The 17,181-nt window shown below is 40.1% G+C and overlaps 1 protein-coding gene across 2 annotated transcripts in view; it reads left to right on the forward strand.

Moving 5' to 3' along the window:
* The window catches only part of CA10 (carbonic anhydrase 10), a 179,601-nt gene that overhangs the window by 143,671 nt on the left and 18,749 nt on the right, over positions 1 to 17,181 (forward strand). For both annotated transcript variants that reach the window (XM_075845439.1, XM_075845440.1), the window contains 4 exons: positions 3,050 to 3,235; positions 6,098 to 6,193; positions 7,696 to 7,768; positions 8,818 to 8,972. In XM_075845439.1, coding sequence (XP_075701554.1) covers positions 3,050 to 3,235; positions 6,098 to 6,193; positions 7,696 to 7,768; positions 8,818 to 8,972 — 510 coding nt within the window. The remainder of the gene's footprint in view (positions 1 to 3,049; positions 3,236 to 6,097; positions 6,194 to 7,695; positions 7,769 to 8,817; positions 8,973 to 17,181) is intronic.

Below are 17,181 nucleotides of genomic sequence, written 5' to 3' on the forward strand. Positions count from 1 at the left end.
GTGTTTCTTTAAATCCATATTATACTGATATAAAACTTTAAAATATAAGCTGATGTGAAACTATGTCAATATGTTTTTGAACTTGATTAAATTGCCTCAGTAATGCATTTAAAGTGCACTCGACATGTTACTTTTGAGTCATTTTTTATGAACGGTTGGTGTGTGATTCACAATCAATTTCTCTTTATATTCCATGAGGGACTGGCGCATGCACCATAGGATGCACCTAATACTGGAAAATAGCCTCATAATCTTTGGCTTTTATGGGACCATAAAGAGTAATCATCAGATATAATGACTCCCACAATCTGATTGCCCATACTGGTTTTCCATGCTGTAAACTACATTACAGTATATTACTCACTAAAATGCTGATTTTTTTTCTATGAATTATTATAGTAAAACATTAGAGCAATTAAGGAAAATAAAATAAGGAAAAATTATTACAAGTAGATAGTCATCACATGGGGTAAATTTAATAATACTTCTGTAGGGGCAAGTTTTGCTGCTGTATGAAACGTAATTTGAACTATTTTTGTAAATGCGTATGAAAAGTTTCCCTTTTTATATTACTTATTGTTTCTAATTCTCTTTACATCCCGGGGAGAAGCCCTCGAAGAAATTTCTCTCCAATCCCTCTTCATAGCATGAAAGGGCATACTTAATAGTCGAGTCAACAACTAGGGATGGTCGATGACTTCATCAAACCTCCACAGATATGACTGCCCCTTCACTCGGTTCTGCATCAGCTGCCTACGCTCTTCTCTCTGCTGGTGTCAGCATGAAGGCTGCTTATCTTGATTCAGGCAGTGGAACAGAACTGTAATTCCGTCAGTACCCCATAAAAGTGATGACGGGATAACAGTCATTTTTATTGTAGGCTGTAAAACAGGATGCTTTTTTACCTGTAGTCTGAAATGTAGCTTGTTGGATCTCAGGAGTCTGCTTTAAGGGAATCTATTGTCAGAATATTGCCTACCATTAAAATAAAAAATTGTTAATTTTTTTTAAAAGGATGTTTAATTGTCAATGTCAATATCGATTTCTAAAAAGGAGATAAAAAATTAGTGCAGTTTTGACACCGGCCACTCACAATAGTCTAAGAGTCCTTTAACACTGGCCAATTTTTGCCGTACTAATGAGCCCCAATCAACAAGACAGCTTGTTGATCAGTGCTCGTTTGATCCTTGATCGCTCGTCCCCATGCATTACCATCATGTCGGCAGCACATCTCCCTGTTTACACAAGAAGATGTCCTGCTGTCAACGATAATATTTTCTGCTACATAAATTATACAATCAGCTGATGAACGAGCGTTTCCATTCATATGAACGCTCCATTGCCCTGATCATTGGCCCTTGTAAAAGGGCCTTAAGACTTGTATTGTGTACACTGGAAAAATTTGTGTTTGCCCATAATGTGCGGTTAGATCATACTAGTATTACATTTACAACTGGAAGAAGTATACGTGATAATCCGTGGACAGTCACTATACCTTGTCCCAGGGCCCATGGTACATGGCTTGATCATAAGATAATAGAGATGTTTAGTGGTAAAATAACATGCCAATCTATTCAGTTGACTAGAGGAATTGAATGTGCGGTTATCAAAGAGTAATTCCAGATATGTGACTCCAATTGTAAAGAGGAGTGATCTATGTATGCAAATGTTCTTGCCCTCTCGACTATATAGGCAAGATTTGTAGAGAGTTTTATCGGCGTAGGCGAACACATTACCAACATCGAACATAAAAGAGATCCTCCCATTGCCCGTCCGATACATTAGAGACATTGGGGTAATCCTCATGTATTACATTTTGCTGCTATCGAATTAATAATACTGTCACCCTGGCAGAATGACTGGGAATAGAGAATTCTTTGCAAAATACCTAAATGGATTCATCATTTTAAAAAGTCTTTGGATTTCAGTGACACCTATGGCTGCTTTTTGTAAGAAGGCACCTCTGCCTAGACACCGGTGTTTTAATGATATGCTTACTTATGGCTGCCTCTTGCAGTTAAGACCCTCCTTGCCTAGACCAACCGTGTTGATATTGTGGTTTACCACACTGACACTATAGGTATTGGTGCGTAATAGCACCATTTCGATACTTGACCATAGGGACGGCTCTCTTCGTCTATCCTCTGGCCATAGCACACTATGATCATATTAATTGTCATATTTGAGTCCATTTTTTATTGATGACTGTTACCCATTCTTTCTAGCAGGAGTTTGCGTTATTATACTTATAATACCTACATTTTACTTTTTTAAAAAGGTAAAAATCTATAAAATGGGATGTCTGTGTTAAACGTCACCATGAAAGTGTGTCCCGTTATGCTTCCCTCCCTATTTCTGGAAGCGGTGTCCTAGGTGTAAATCCCAACCAGCACTACAAGAGTTGAAAACTCTGATATGTACTCCATCATTACAGGCCTTGTATCTAGCCAATCACGGCCTTTAGTAAAGGCCACATGACATATACTTCACTTTTCGTCTGTCAGGGTTTCCCATACTTTTGGCTGAACCTACAGCCAATGGGCTGAAGACAACCTGGTCTTGTGGCTATCTGCCATGTACATCGGCGCATCTGGCTCTGTAATAAGCCTGGCTATTAAGATCTTTTTTGCATCCTTGTACTTTTTGACTGATTGAGCTGTGGCTTTGGCTTTATTTGGACCTAATTGTTTGTCTAATGTTTTTATTCATTTTTTTTTTTATATATATATTTAATAAATGTTACGTTTTAAGGGCCGGGAACAGTTCAGTGATGTTACAGAGTATGCCCACAACACTCTCCCATAGAAGTCGCTACGACTTATTCTGATTACGTTTTCTAATGTCGAGGTTTCTGCTGTAAAGCAAAGATTTGCAGCTTTTGTTGCAGCACAATCAAACAAGATGGCTGTCTCCATAATCATGTAAAAAAAAGAAATAGAAAAATAAATAGGTGGTGTGTGTATTATAATTAAATGAATATAATTTAAAATAATTTAACCCCTGTTCTGTATAAAAGTGCTTTTTAAAGGATTTCTCTTATTCTTTCTAGGTGAGCGGTACAATGTACAATACAGGAAGACATGTGTCACTGCGACTGGACAAGGAGCATCTAGTAAATATATCTGGTGGACCACTAACATACAGTAATCGTTTAGAAGAAATACGGTTACATTTTGGCAGCGAGGATGGTCAAGGCTCAGAACACCTTCTAAATGGGCAAGCATTTTCTGGGGAGGTAAGGCTTCTTTCTTCAGGTTTTCAAAAGCAACAATATTTAAAGGGAATCAGTCAGCAGTTTTGTATATCAAAATTGCTGCCAGAACAATATAAGGAAGACAGAAGGTATGTTTACAATATGTATATAAATAGGTCAGTCAGTGTGATTGGTGCAACTTTATTATTAGTTTTTATTAAAAAATATTTTTACTTTTTGAGATACAGCTGCTCTGTATTCTGTATACAAAGCAGCTGTATCGTTTGCTAAGACCTGAATCTGTCAGTCCCATGGACCCGACGGTGTCCGCGCAGGATCCACCTGTGTTATGAACTTAGATGTGATAGATACCAGGTGGATCCTGCGTATCAAAGACACGAGGGACCCGCTTTCACTAAATCCCGCGGTCTTGATGGGAACAGGATTTAGCAAACGATACAGCTGCTCTCTATAGAGAATACAGAGCTGCTGTATCTCAAAAAATAAAAATAATTTTTAATAAAAACAAATTATAAAGTTGCACTAATCACACTGACTGTCATTTTTATAAAAAAAATGGCGATCAAAGGTTTACATAGTCTTTACGATGAAGCTCCTCCATTGATTATCAATGGCTTTATAGTAAGAAAACATAAAACCTAGCAAATCTGTTAAATATCTTCTTTTCTTATATGTTTTCCTTTGCGGTTTTACTTATTTTTCAGTTTATCTTTGCTCAATGTATGAAAATCCTTTTTGCTGCCTGGAAACTATCAGCAAACCTTTGTTGATGGATGCATTTTTTTTATTATGCATCTAATATTTATTTTTCTGCTTAATAGTGTCTTCTGTGCGTGGATTGTGTACTTAATTGACTTATTAACACCTGACTATCCCCTCTAGCCTTTTTTATTAACAAATATATACCCATTGCAAATAATTGTTAATATTTATGAGCATCGAGTATTCATGAGCTCATGATCCAGAATGCCCTAGGTATTCACACAAGTCACAATTTTAATAAAAACAAAGCTATAATAAAATGTTTTAGTATCAGCTGGCCTGCTTGTATTGATTTTCAGCTAGCAAAGTAGTATTTCTAATTTTCATTGAGTAAAGAAAAAAAAAGAACCTTATGTGAGAAAAAAAATGGGGAAAAAGAATGTATTACAAAGATACTCGATTTTATTTTTGGATAGGTAATAGAATGACTGAGCGGTTTTTAAAGATGCATTAAATTTTGTTGTTTTTTTTATTGGTTTAGTTGCTTTTAATTCTACTTTTGCGGGATAGCTGCTCCTGCTGTGTGATCATTGTCACAGCAACCTGCATTGTGGTACATACTACACTCACCACCTCTTCCCTCCTAAGTGAGATCTCACTATTCTAGGCTGTAATGTCTCCCCAGTCTTCACTTTCTCCCTGCTGCTGCTGAGATGGTTCTTCTCAGTCACTGCAGCCTGCTGTGTGACATATTCAGTTGCAGGATTGAATACAAGATAAAACAGTCTGTTTCCTGGGGAGTCGAAGGATAGTTTCCCCTGAACCTGACTACAGAGTAGACTGCTTGTAGTCAGAATCCAATAGTTAACCACAGAATTCTGTGCACCAGAAGCAAATACACCCAAAGGGGTAATAAGCAAGCCAGAGGGGTAATAAACAAGCAGAGTTCAAACCAGGAGAGACATAGTCCAAATCGCAAAACAGAAGAATACCAGGAGCTGCAGAGGTTGAAACCAGCTGTGTGCAGAATATCGAAATCAGTGAGTAGAGGGTAAATCCAAAGACAAAGCTGAAGTCCAGTTCAAAGAGTCCAAGTAGTCAAGGTAATTCAGGGTGTAACCAGGAGCTTGATCAGACACATGCATTCACAAGAAAATCACAAGCAACAATGAAAAAACTGAACAGACTCAAATACTCCACCCTTGGCCCTGATAGGTTGCAGTCAGAGAAAAAAGATTGGCTCTGCATCTCAAACCAGTGACACCCAAAAGCTTGGCTAGTAGTCATGACAACCTAAAAGTGACGAACATTTCCTAACACCTAAGAATGCATAATAGATCATTAAAAAGTGGTATACATTTATAATTTATAGTAAGGCTGGGTTCACACGACCTATTTTCAGGCGTAGTGGAGGCGTTTTACACCTCGAATTACACCTGAAAACACGGCTCCAATACGTCGGCAAACATCAGCCCATTCATTTCAATGGGTTTGCCGATGTACTGTGCCGACGACCTGTAATTTTACTCGTCGCTGTCAAAAGACGGCGCGTAAAATAACAGCCTCGTCAAAGAAGTGCAGGACACTTCTTGGGACGTAATTGGAGCCGTTTTTCATTGAATCCAATGAAGAACAGCTCCAAATTATGTCCGTAATGGACGCCCCGCAAAACGCGAGTACGAGCAATTACGTCTGAAATTCAGGAGCTGTTTTCTCCTGAAAACAGCTCCGTAATTTCAGACGTAAATGCAGTTATCGTGTGCACATACCCTTATTGACCCAAACTTGTCTGTATACTGTGACAGCCGGGTGGTTAGAAACAACTCTCTGCAGGGAAAATTAGGAAGGGCCCACAACGCTAAATCCACTCTGCAGCCCCTTCTCTTTCAGGACCGGTGGAAGTCCCAGAGGTCAGGCCTCTACCGATCATATCCTAGGGATATGCCATCACTTTATAAGATGGGAAATAACACTTTAAAATATATATGCAGCCATACATTTCCTGCAGCCCAGGTGCATTACTGTACATTTATCAACATTAAATTTCATCTGCCATGTACTTCCCAAATGCTGCCAGTTTATCTAGCATCTAATATAATGTCAACATATGCTTCAATCTTGTTGTTATTTGCCCTTTTAATGATGGATCCTTGAAATTATCTATACTTATTTCTGTTACAGGTTCAACTAATACACTATAATCACGAGTTGTACACAAACGTAACAGAAGCAGCAAAAAGTCCAAATGGTCTAGTGGTTATATCCATATTTATAAAAGTGAGTATATTTGTTCACTGTGGTTTCATTAGCATAATTAGAATTTTATTCACGGAAGGTCAAAAACGCTGAATAACATAATCAAAACTGTTCCCAGCAAAGAAAATGGATTTCAAGGCTTGTTGCCATGTGTACAAATTTGCATATGTCTAAATCTATAGAAGTAGTCATTTTTTACAGATCTGTTATATAGTATTTAACGCTCATGAAGATGAATTGGTCAAAACAAGCACCAATCGATCATTTAGCGAGTTAACTTTCGAAAGACATGAATTTATATGTAACAATAATCAAAGGTTTTTTTTGTAACTTTGATCACTTTTGAGATTGGTTGTCTTTCCTCCTGTCTCGTCTTCTAATGACTAGCAGACGCCTGTTTACATGACGGGCTAGAACGCTGACAAACGGTCATTTTTACGCCATCATAAAACATTCAGTCACCAACAAGCGAGCAATTTCTCGCTGCTCGGAGTCTCCGGCCAAGGTGCTTCCGACTCTCTGGCCAGGGGACTCCGATGTTGTAGCTTCTGACATCACTGTTCATCCATGGAAAGTGATGTGAAAGACTTCTCCAGAGCCAGAGTCCTTTCCGACGTTCTGGCCTGGGACTCCGGCATAGTAAAGCTCTTGATGTCACTGTCTGTATATGGACTAAGAAGTCAGGACCATTTTGGTTACATTGATTCACTTAGCGCTCTGCCAGGGTGGTTTGGGCAACGTATGGCATTGTATACCTATAAAGTGAGATACGTTGCAGCCTTCCATTGGAGGTATACTTAGGATGTCCTCCCGTTCTATACCTCCGACAAAGGCAAAAATGTGATGTGCACAGGTCTTAGATCATACTGAGCTGCAATACCAGATGCAGCCCATAGACAAGAGTCTATGTGAAAACTAAACGCAAAAAACAATGGCAGAATTGCTATTTTTTCCATTGCCCCCCAAAAAACAGATATTAAAAGTTAATCAATAACTCCTAGGTACCCAAAAATTGTACCAGTGGAAATTACATCATCTAACACAAACCCACATATTGCTACGTCAACGAAAAAATAGTTATGGCTTTTGAAAAAAAAATTATTTTAGTTCAAAAGGGTAAAACCTAAAAAATCTATACATAATAAAGAATAAAGGTAACATATTATTTTTAGGCCACACAGTGAACGGCGTAAATGTAAAAAGTATAGAACAATGGCAGATATGCTGTTTTTTCTGATTCTCTCCAAAAAAACTAAATAAAAGTAAATTTAAAAAAAATTATATGTACTCCAAAATAATACCATTCAAAGATACAACGCATCCCACAAAAAAATAAGTCCTCATACAGCCATGTCGACAGCAAAATAAAAAAAAGTTATAGCTCTTTGAATGTGAAGATGGAAAAATGAAAAAAAATAGCTTGGTCATTAAGGCCTAAAATAGGCTGGTCACTAAGGGGTTAATACCATAATAATGTTATCTGTTTCATATGTTTTAATAACATTTATTTTCTTATCCTTAAGGTAACAGATTCATCCAATCCCTTCCTTAATCGAATGCTTAACAGGGACACCATAACAAGAATAACATATAAAAGTAAGTAAGGTAACTCTTTCTAATAGATCAGTTAAAGGCTATGTACAGCTATGAAAACTTTTTTTTGGGTAATAAAAATGTCTATCAGTGTGTTTTGTGCAACTTTCTAAATACTTTCTATTTAAAAATATTTTAACTTTTTGAGATACAGCTGCTTTGTATCCTGTGTCACGTTGGGTACGTGGACCCACTGGGTCGTACCGCCTTGACGGTATGGCAGCTGGCCAACAGGACACAGGTCAAAGTCTATAGTGCATATAGGTGTACCTGAAGTAGCTTCGGACAGCAGCAAGGCAGGCTCGGAAGAGACTTTGGCAGCAAGCGGACACCAGGCGTGGCGTAACAGGACAGGCATGGTATACGGCACAGCACGACTCGCATGGGATACAGGATACAGGTAGCAGGTACGGGAAACACTGGGAACTGAAAGACACAAGGAGACCATTTGCAGAGACAAACTAGGGTAACGACAACAAAGCTCAGGTTCTGCGTGCCCGTATTTGTTGTATGGTTTTGAATAACTTGAAGAAACTAAATAAAAAAATTGTTAAAAAAAAAAAAGCTTAGGCAAGGCAGGAAGGGACGTGGCCCCTTATTATAGTCCAGGGTGCTCATGGTCTAATATGGCTCTTAACTCAGGCGCACCCTACGGGACCCAGCTGGAAGAAGCGGAAGTGAGAGATGGGTGCCAGCGCTCACAGATCCATGGCTGCGGCTGTCAGGAGGTGAGTGAGCCTAACGGACCGCAGCCATGGGCATGACATCCTGTTTACAGAGTAGTTGTATCAAGTGCTGAAACCTGTGTCCATCAGGTCAGCGGGACTGACGGGTTCAGAGTCAGCGGGCCCTGTGTGTCTCTGACATGCAGGATCGAGCTGTTACCAATTATCTAAGCTCAAGATAGACATTTTGATTTAAAAAAAAACAAAAAAAAAATAGATTTTAAAGGTGTACATAGCCTTTAAAATTGCTCTATATACATATCTGCACGATTTTCCACACTTTAACATTTTGTTACTAAATGTGTTTTCTTTACAATATATCCTCAGATGATGCCTATTTACTACAGGGGCTAAATATTGAAGAGCTTTATCCGGAGACCTCTAGTTTCATTACATATGATGGGTCAATGACTATCCCACCCTGTTATGAGACAGCAAGTTGGATCATTATGAACAAACCCATCTACATTACTAGAATGCAGGTAAGAAGCTTATGAAGTATCATGATCTCTTGTATTAATGGGAAATTAGTGTGGTCCCTCCATGTTGTTAAAGGGGTTCTCCAGTTAATCAACCACTATTATTCAACTTATTTATTAATGATATAGAGGATGGGATTAATAGCACTATTTATATTTTTGCAGGTGACACCAAGCTCTGTAGTAATGTTCAGTCTATGGAAGATGTTCATAAATTGCAAGCTGATTTAAACAAACTAAGTGTTTGGGCGTCCACTTGGCAAATTAAGTTTAATGTAGATAAATGTAAAGTTATGCACCTGGGTACCAACAACCTGCATGCATCATATGTCCTAGGGGGAGCTACACTGGCGGATTCACTTGTTGAGAAGGATCTGGGTGTACTTGTAAATCATAAACTCAATAACAGCATGCAGTGTCAATCAGCTGCTTCAAAGGCCAGCAAGATATTGTCGTGTATTAAAAGAGGCATGGACTCGCGGGACAGGGATGTAATATTACCACTTTACAAAGCATTAGTGAGGCCTCATCTAGAATACGTAGTTCAGTTCCGGGCTCCAGTTCATAGAAAGGATGCCCCGGAGTTGGAAAAAATACAAAGAAGAGCAACAAAGCTAATTAGGGGCATGGAGAATCTAAGTTATGAGGAAAGATTAAAAGAACTAAACCTATTTAGCCTTGAAAAAAGACGACTAAGGGGGGACATGATTAACTTATATAAATATATGAATGGCACATACAAAAAATATGGTGAAATCCTGTTCCATGTAAAACCCCCTCAAAAAACAAGGGGGGCACTCCCTCCGTTTGGAGAAAAAAAGGTTTAACCTGCAGAGGCGACAAGTCTTCTTTACTGTGAGAACTGTGAATCTATGGAATAGTCACCGCAGGAGCCGTCATAGCAGAGACAGTAGATGGCTTTAAAAAAAGCAAAGATAATTTCCTAAAACAAAAAAACATTAGCTCCTATGTGTAGAAATTCTTCCCTTTCCTTTTCCCGTCTCTTGGTTGAACTTGATGGACATGTGTATTTTTTTCAACTGTACAAACGATGTAACTATGTAATGTATAATTAAATGTCTAGGAGCAATCAGTCAGGAGCCAAGGCCAGAGAAGTGATTTTTATTTATGGTGTGTTTAGTTGACAGGATTCCTAGAGTTCCTTAAAAATTGCAACAATACCTGACGCTTTTAAGAGTAAAGATAGCATACTGATTGCAGCCTGCTCAAAGATGTTTGACAAAGCAGTCAAAATATCTCAGCCAGGATATAGTGCTAGGCAAGAGTTCTAGAATGCTTTCTAAGCCCCTAAACCAAGAAGTACATTAATATAGTACCAGAACCAAGCTCAATACATGGTTAACCCATGCCATTTAAATTTGTACCATGTAAAACTACAGCTCCCAGTAAGGCCTGAACAATGTTTAGGAAATGTTTGGAGTTGTTTAAAATAAAAACAATTATACCATCCGTCATCTCACTGCAGATTACACAAGTGAATACAGTACTGATACAACGCAGTCAGGGAGAAAAAACAATGACATTCAATGGCTCACATGTGACGCCTTCTCTGACTGGAGTAGCTCACTTTCCTTTTTGTTCTCCTTTTGGTTTAGTCCGGCATGATGACTTCTATCAGATACACCTTGCCTCTGAGGAGTTTGTTGCCCAGATGTCTGTGGCTCCTCACTTTTTCAGCACGTCCGCACCTATAAACTAACACAAACTCCTCATACTGCCACACACTCCGACCTTAAATACAAAAGAACAGTACACTGTTCCCCGAATAGAATTTTGTCACAGATGGTGTACCCTGAAAATAAAATGCCACAGACACACAGTGCCCCTAAAAACAGTGCCCCCTGTAGATAGTGCCACACATAGTGACACACACAATGCCCACTGTAGATAATGCCACACACAGTGCCCCCTGTAGATAGTGCCACACACTGGGCCCTCTCTAGACAGTGCCACACACAATACCTCCTTTAGATAGTGCAACACTGTGCCCATTGTAGATAGTGCCACACACAGAACCCCCTATACATTGTGCCACACACTGTGCCCCCTGCATATAGTGCCACACACTTTGCCCCCTTTAAATAGTACCTCACACCGTGCCTCCTGTAGATAGTGCCACACACTGTGCCCTATGTAAATATTGACACACCCAATATCCACTGTAAATAATGCCACACTTTTCCCCTGTACATAGTGCCACACATAGTGTCCCCTGTAGATAGTGCCACACACTATGCCCCCTGTAGATAATGTCACACTTTGTGGCCTCTGTAGATAGTTCCACATACTGTAAATAGTGCCGCACATGATGCCTCCAGTAGATAGTGCCACACACTGGACCCTTTGTAGATATTGTCACACATAGTCTCTGTAGATAGTGCCACACACAGTGCCCACTCTAGATAGTGGCACACACTCTGTTCCCCCTGTAGATAGTGTCACACTCTATTCCCCCTGTAGATAGTGGCACACACACTGTCCCCATGTAGATAATGTCACTTACACGGTGTCCTTCTAGAATGAGCCACACACACTGTCCCCCTGTAGATAGTGCCACATACAATTCCTTTAAAACAAATAAACATTATTTACTCACCTGTTCCCGTTCCCACATAGTCTTCCAGCGATGCAGGCCTGGTCTCTTTGGACCAGGCCTGCTCCGGCTGAGTGACTGCATCATAGAAATTGGACGGTTGGTGGAGCAGGGAACCTAAGGTACCCTTGCTCCTGCAGGTGCCAGTTAGACTTCTCAATTGTATCTGTGGATCTAAGGACAGGGATACAACGAAGTTCAGGGAAGACTGGGTCATTCTAACAGCCAGTTCAGGAGGACTGGGGAGAACCGGCTGGGGTATGATACTGCGTGGGGGCACTAAGAGGGCATAATTACTGTGACGGGGCACTAAGGTGGTATTCTTACTGTGTATTTCTTCTATTGCTTTGTACCATACAAAGCATGCACTATGAAAATGTGTGGGGCACAAGGAGCACTATTACTGTTTGTTACCCAAAGGAAGACACTATTACTGCTTAGGTTCACAGAAGGAACTTGGTGTGTATGGAGGGGATTGGGCAGGGTTAGAGGCATTGCTTAATATTTAAAAGATGTTGCCGCACTGTGTGTGCTACATGAGATGTTCCTCATTGCAATAGTTGAGAGTTGGGATGTATAGATACTGTTTTTAGGATTACTTTACAGCTGAAGGTGCAATCTAGAGAAAAGAGAAAAATATATGGTGCCTCATAGTGCAAATATTTCCAAAAATTAGGAAAAGGACAGGGGATCACACCAGGCGAGTGGTATTATGCTCACCTATATTGGTATCGCTATGACAGGCACAATGTTGCAAACAAAAAAATTGTGGTGAGCTGTTGCTCCTCCTTGAAAGGAGTCAGTGAACAGACACAGCCGTAGTGGAGATGAGTTAGTCAGGAGAAGTAAACCAGTGACAATGTGCGCTGCTGATATTAAGGGACTGGAGGCTAAATGTATCGTATAATAATTTCTATTTTAGGCTACGCGTTTCAGCACAGTATTGGTGTCGCTACTTTAAGTCTTAACATTACATAGACACTATACGGAATAAATGCAGAAAAGTTAAAGACATGATTAATTAGTGTGATTACCCAAATTGACACGGACAGCAATTATAAGTAATGAACATGAACTGTATCATGTGTGATGTTAAATACAAACACATCAGATATATTACAAAACAGTGTGTGCAGATACAAAGATTATTATTATTATTATTATTAATGAAATGATCAAAGAAATAGAAACAATAAATGTGTAAATAAATAAATAAATAAAAACAGGGAATTGATACAATGTACATTTCAATAGCGGATGCAGATCATCATAATACCCACATGGATATAGCAAAAATATGGATAGCAATTAATATCAATTAATAAATAATGAATAAAAATACATACATAATGAATGACATGGATGTGTACTCAGAATAATGAATAAAAAGAATGATAGCCGTAAATGCAGTTAAATGTATTGACGTTGTAATGGTTATAGGATGCATTTCTTAGCGCTAAGGAGGCTGAAGTGTGCCAAAAATATGGCACTACTGTCAAACATACTGAGTACCCAAAAAGCTAACACAGCAAAAGGACCAAGAATGTTACTAAAGTGGAATTGACCACTTTAGTAACATTCCTGGTCCTTTTGCTCTAGGCGCAATGATAGAAGAATGATAGAAGAAAAAAGAAAGTATCAGGGACCAAGAAAGTTGCTATGGTAATTAAAAGTTAGGCACCTTACACACGAGACGGAAATGCGGCAGATTTTCTGTGCGTATTACAGTCCCAGCCACTGTAAATTGGCGTTGCTGCAGCTCTGCTCCTATTCACATCTGTTTCCGGCACCGACCACTGCATAACTTATGGTGCCGAAAACAGCCGGAACAACTGATCGGTTTGTGGTCCGGGTGCCGGACCCCCACCGATCATATACTGATGACCTATCCTATGGATAGGTCATCAGTATGAAAAACCCACCCCATTCCCAGACAACCCTTTAAGGAACAAAGATACAAATGTATAGTAATAGTCATATAATAAATGCTTAAAACAGTATGGTCAAAAGTGGCCAAAAAACTGTTTAGGAAATTGAACCCATTCGGCTGGGTTCTCACGTCATGGCTTAGATCCCTTTTTCAGAATAAATCTCGGCAAAACCGCACTATTGTGTCACGATTTTCATATAATCGTGGCAGAGATGCATAGTTTTGATGTGATTTAGAGCAAGCAACACATTTAAACCGCAATGTGAGAACCCAGCCTTGAAGGTGAATTTTATTGTCTCATTCAGGCTTTTTAGTTGTAAGCCCGGAAGGTTTATAATAAAATTTGCTTTGTCTCAGTTTGAGGAATCTATTGGAAGTGGTGGCTGGTGTAGCTTTTATAGGTGTTCTTGAAGTCACAATTATGTACTAGAAACATTGTCCTTCGAAAAACTATTAACAACATTGGATCTTTGTTTAAGTGCAGGTTTTGTATGGTAGATCCAATGAACTGCAAACAACTGAACAAATATATTGTATTGAGTTCATGTAACAATACGGCCGGTACAGAACTGAAACGCGTAGCCTGCAAAAACAATTATATGATACATTCGGCCTCCAGTCCAATGATGTCAGCAGTGCCAATTATTCTTGTTTTTTTCTCCCTGCTGACTTAAAAGTTGAAAAAGGACCTTAATCATATTTGTCAAAGCCATTTTTGTGACCAGAGTAGGGGGCCCTTTTTTTCTATAGCAACAGTTCTAGTTGTCCTTCACATTTTTTCTACTTCTCTATTCTGAAATTCTCCCGATTGAGTAGTCCTCTGAATAAAATGTTTAAAAAAATAAGAATTAAGCTTTAAAAATTGAATTAGAAAAATGATGCAGAGGCACAGTGGTTTCCCTTCTGGCACTAAAGGCTTTTGCCTAGAGCTCTTGTCCATTAGTCATTGAGCAGGGAATTTACATTTCAAATGTTTTACCAAATCATCTATTATTTACGGTCATGTACTTTCTTTTTTTCCTTATCTTCATTCTGTATTCAAGTTTCCAAAGCAGAACATTATTTTGTATAAATGATAAGGCAGTATAGACTAAGAATGTAAACAAATTCAGTTTTCCCCTAATCTACACACTCAGTCAGACCAAACTCCAAGTTCCAGAGAAATGACTCAAGAAAAAAGGAACTTTACTAAATTCAGACATAATGAAATATAATTAAAGTATCTGGTGGTCTACAGCTGTGTCTTCACACCAGACAACTATTATAGTTTTCCGTGTGATCAAATTAGATGTTTCTTATCGCACAGGGCGCATCACTTCAGCAGGTGGAAGGGGGCGCTGTGCTGGCTTCCTTACCTTTCTTGTGTTTCTGAAGCGCCCGGACCATGCGACTCTGCAGCTGCCTTTCTGACCGGGCGCTCCTTCTCTGCAGTGGCGTAACTACAGCTGTAGGAGCCATAGCAACTGCTCCCTGCTCTGCCATTTACTAGGCCTGCAGCCTACCATGCGCAGGGACAGGATCCCTGTGCAGGCTGGCGTGATGATGTCACTGGATCACACCGGCCTATGCAAGGATCCTGTTATGGAGCAGCTCCGTTCATTACAGGAACGGGGCCTAAGTGAGTACAATTTGTTTGTTTTATTTGTTTGGGGGGCTGTATGGCACTATCTACAAGAGAGGCTGAATGGCACTATCTACAAGGGGGAGGTGGGGGCTGTATGGCACTATCTACAAGGGGGAGGTGGGGCGCTGTATGGCACTGTCTTCAAGGGGGAGGTGGGGGTCTTACTATCTACAGGGGGCTGTATGACAATCTACAGGGGGCACTATCTACAAGGGGGGCTGTGTGTGGCACATAGGGGAGGGAGACATTATACTGTGTGGAGGGCCACTAAGGGGACATTATATTGTGTAGGGGCACTACAGGGGGCAATATGCTGTGTGTGGCACTCTTAGAGGACAAAATACTGTGTCCTTAAAGGGTTTATTGTATTATATATTGTATTATTAAATATTATTATTAGTATACTATATGGTGCAGCTATGGGGGCATTATACTGTATGGGGGCACTAAAGTGGCATTATACAGTGTGGGGGCAATAAACTGTGTGAGGGCACTTAGGGGACATTATGCTGTGTGGGGGGCACTAAAGGAGGCTTTATACTGGGTGGGGGCACTATAAAGGGCATTCTACTGTGGGGGGAATTATACTATTTTATGGGGCATTTTTTTTATGATGGGTGTGGTGCCAAAAGAAAATTGAGTGGGGCGCCATCTATCCTAAGTCTGGCCCTGATCTTCGGTACTACCTTGTAACCACCATGGCAGTTCTGCAGACACTTGGAGAGATAAAATAACTCCAGCTTGTGAAGAACTCAGAGAAACAATAAAACAATAAACACTGCAGCCGGAGTGGTAGCTTTCCTTCATCCGAATAAAGATCCAGTTTGCTGACTTTGTCTTATATGTTAATGCCGTGGCCAATGAAGGCAACCTCCAGCATACAGCACCTGTGGGCAACCTCCAGCACCCGAAACAAATGCTCCGACAGCCCTAACCTTCCACAGCTACGCCCCTGACTGGTGCCTATGAAATAACAAAATTCGAGATTTTAAAACTTGCCTCAGCTTTGTAGACATGTCCATAACTTATCACCTATAAATCAGGCAACACTTCAGACTATTACTGGCCAAAGTTACAAGTATGTCCACATTATCCATATTCATATGTCCATATTTAAGCGTTGGCTGAGGCCATAAAGTTACCATCTCAGTCTCTCAACAAAGAGTTTGAAGAAATCAATATGAAGACATACGTCCCAACTTTCCAAGAATAGAAAGAGGGACTGGTGAATTTTTGATAGTAAGCCACGCCTCTTACCCCACCCAATCACTGTCCATGCACATGCCCAATTCCGCTCAGTCTAGTGTCACTGTGCAGGAAAAACCGTGTAGGTGATGCAGCGCTAAAACAGCATTGCTGCCCGTTAATTTTTAGGATTGAAGGCACACAGAGTTTTTTAATTTATAATAGTGGCAAACAGATGGTGTTTCACAAGGTAATAGTGCCCCCGACACAGTAATATTGCCCCTCTTTGTGCCCCACACAGTAATAATGCCCCTTTGTGCCCCACAGAAAATTAGTGCCCACCATTGTGCTACACACAAATAGTGCCTGCCTTGTGCCACACACAATATTAGTGCCCACATACAATGATAGTGCCCTCATTGTGCCACACATAGTAATAGTGCCCCATGCAGTATTAGTGCCACTCCACTGTAATACTGTTCCTATACAATAATAGTCTACCAACACAGTAATAGTGTTCCCTTTGTACCCCAAAAAAACTAAAATAGTGAAATCCTTGGTGCAGAACACAGTAATAGTGCCCTCACACAGTGAAAGTGCCCATTGGTGTCCCACACACTTTCATAGTGCCCTTGTGCCCCAACACAGCGATACGTTCCCCCTGAAAAACATAATAGTGCCTTCAGTGCCCCACACAGTTGTAGAGTGCCTTTGTACAGCACACAATAACTGTGTCCCCACACAGTGATAATGCCCCCTAAGTGCCCATCACAATGATTCCCCTTTAAGTGCCCCTTTAGTGCCCCCCTTAGTCCCCCTCATACAGTAATGAAGCCCCGTTAGTGCCTGACACAGTAAT

Source organism: Rhinoderma darwinii, chromosome 13 (genome assembly GCF_050947455.1).
Source record: "Rhinoderma darwinii isolate aRhiDar2 chromosome 13, aRhiDar2.hap1, whole genome shotgun sequence".
Classification (NCBI taxonomy): Eukaryota; Metazoa; Chordata; class Amphibia; order Anura; family Rhinodermatidae; genus Rhinoderma; species Rhinoderma darwinii.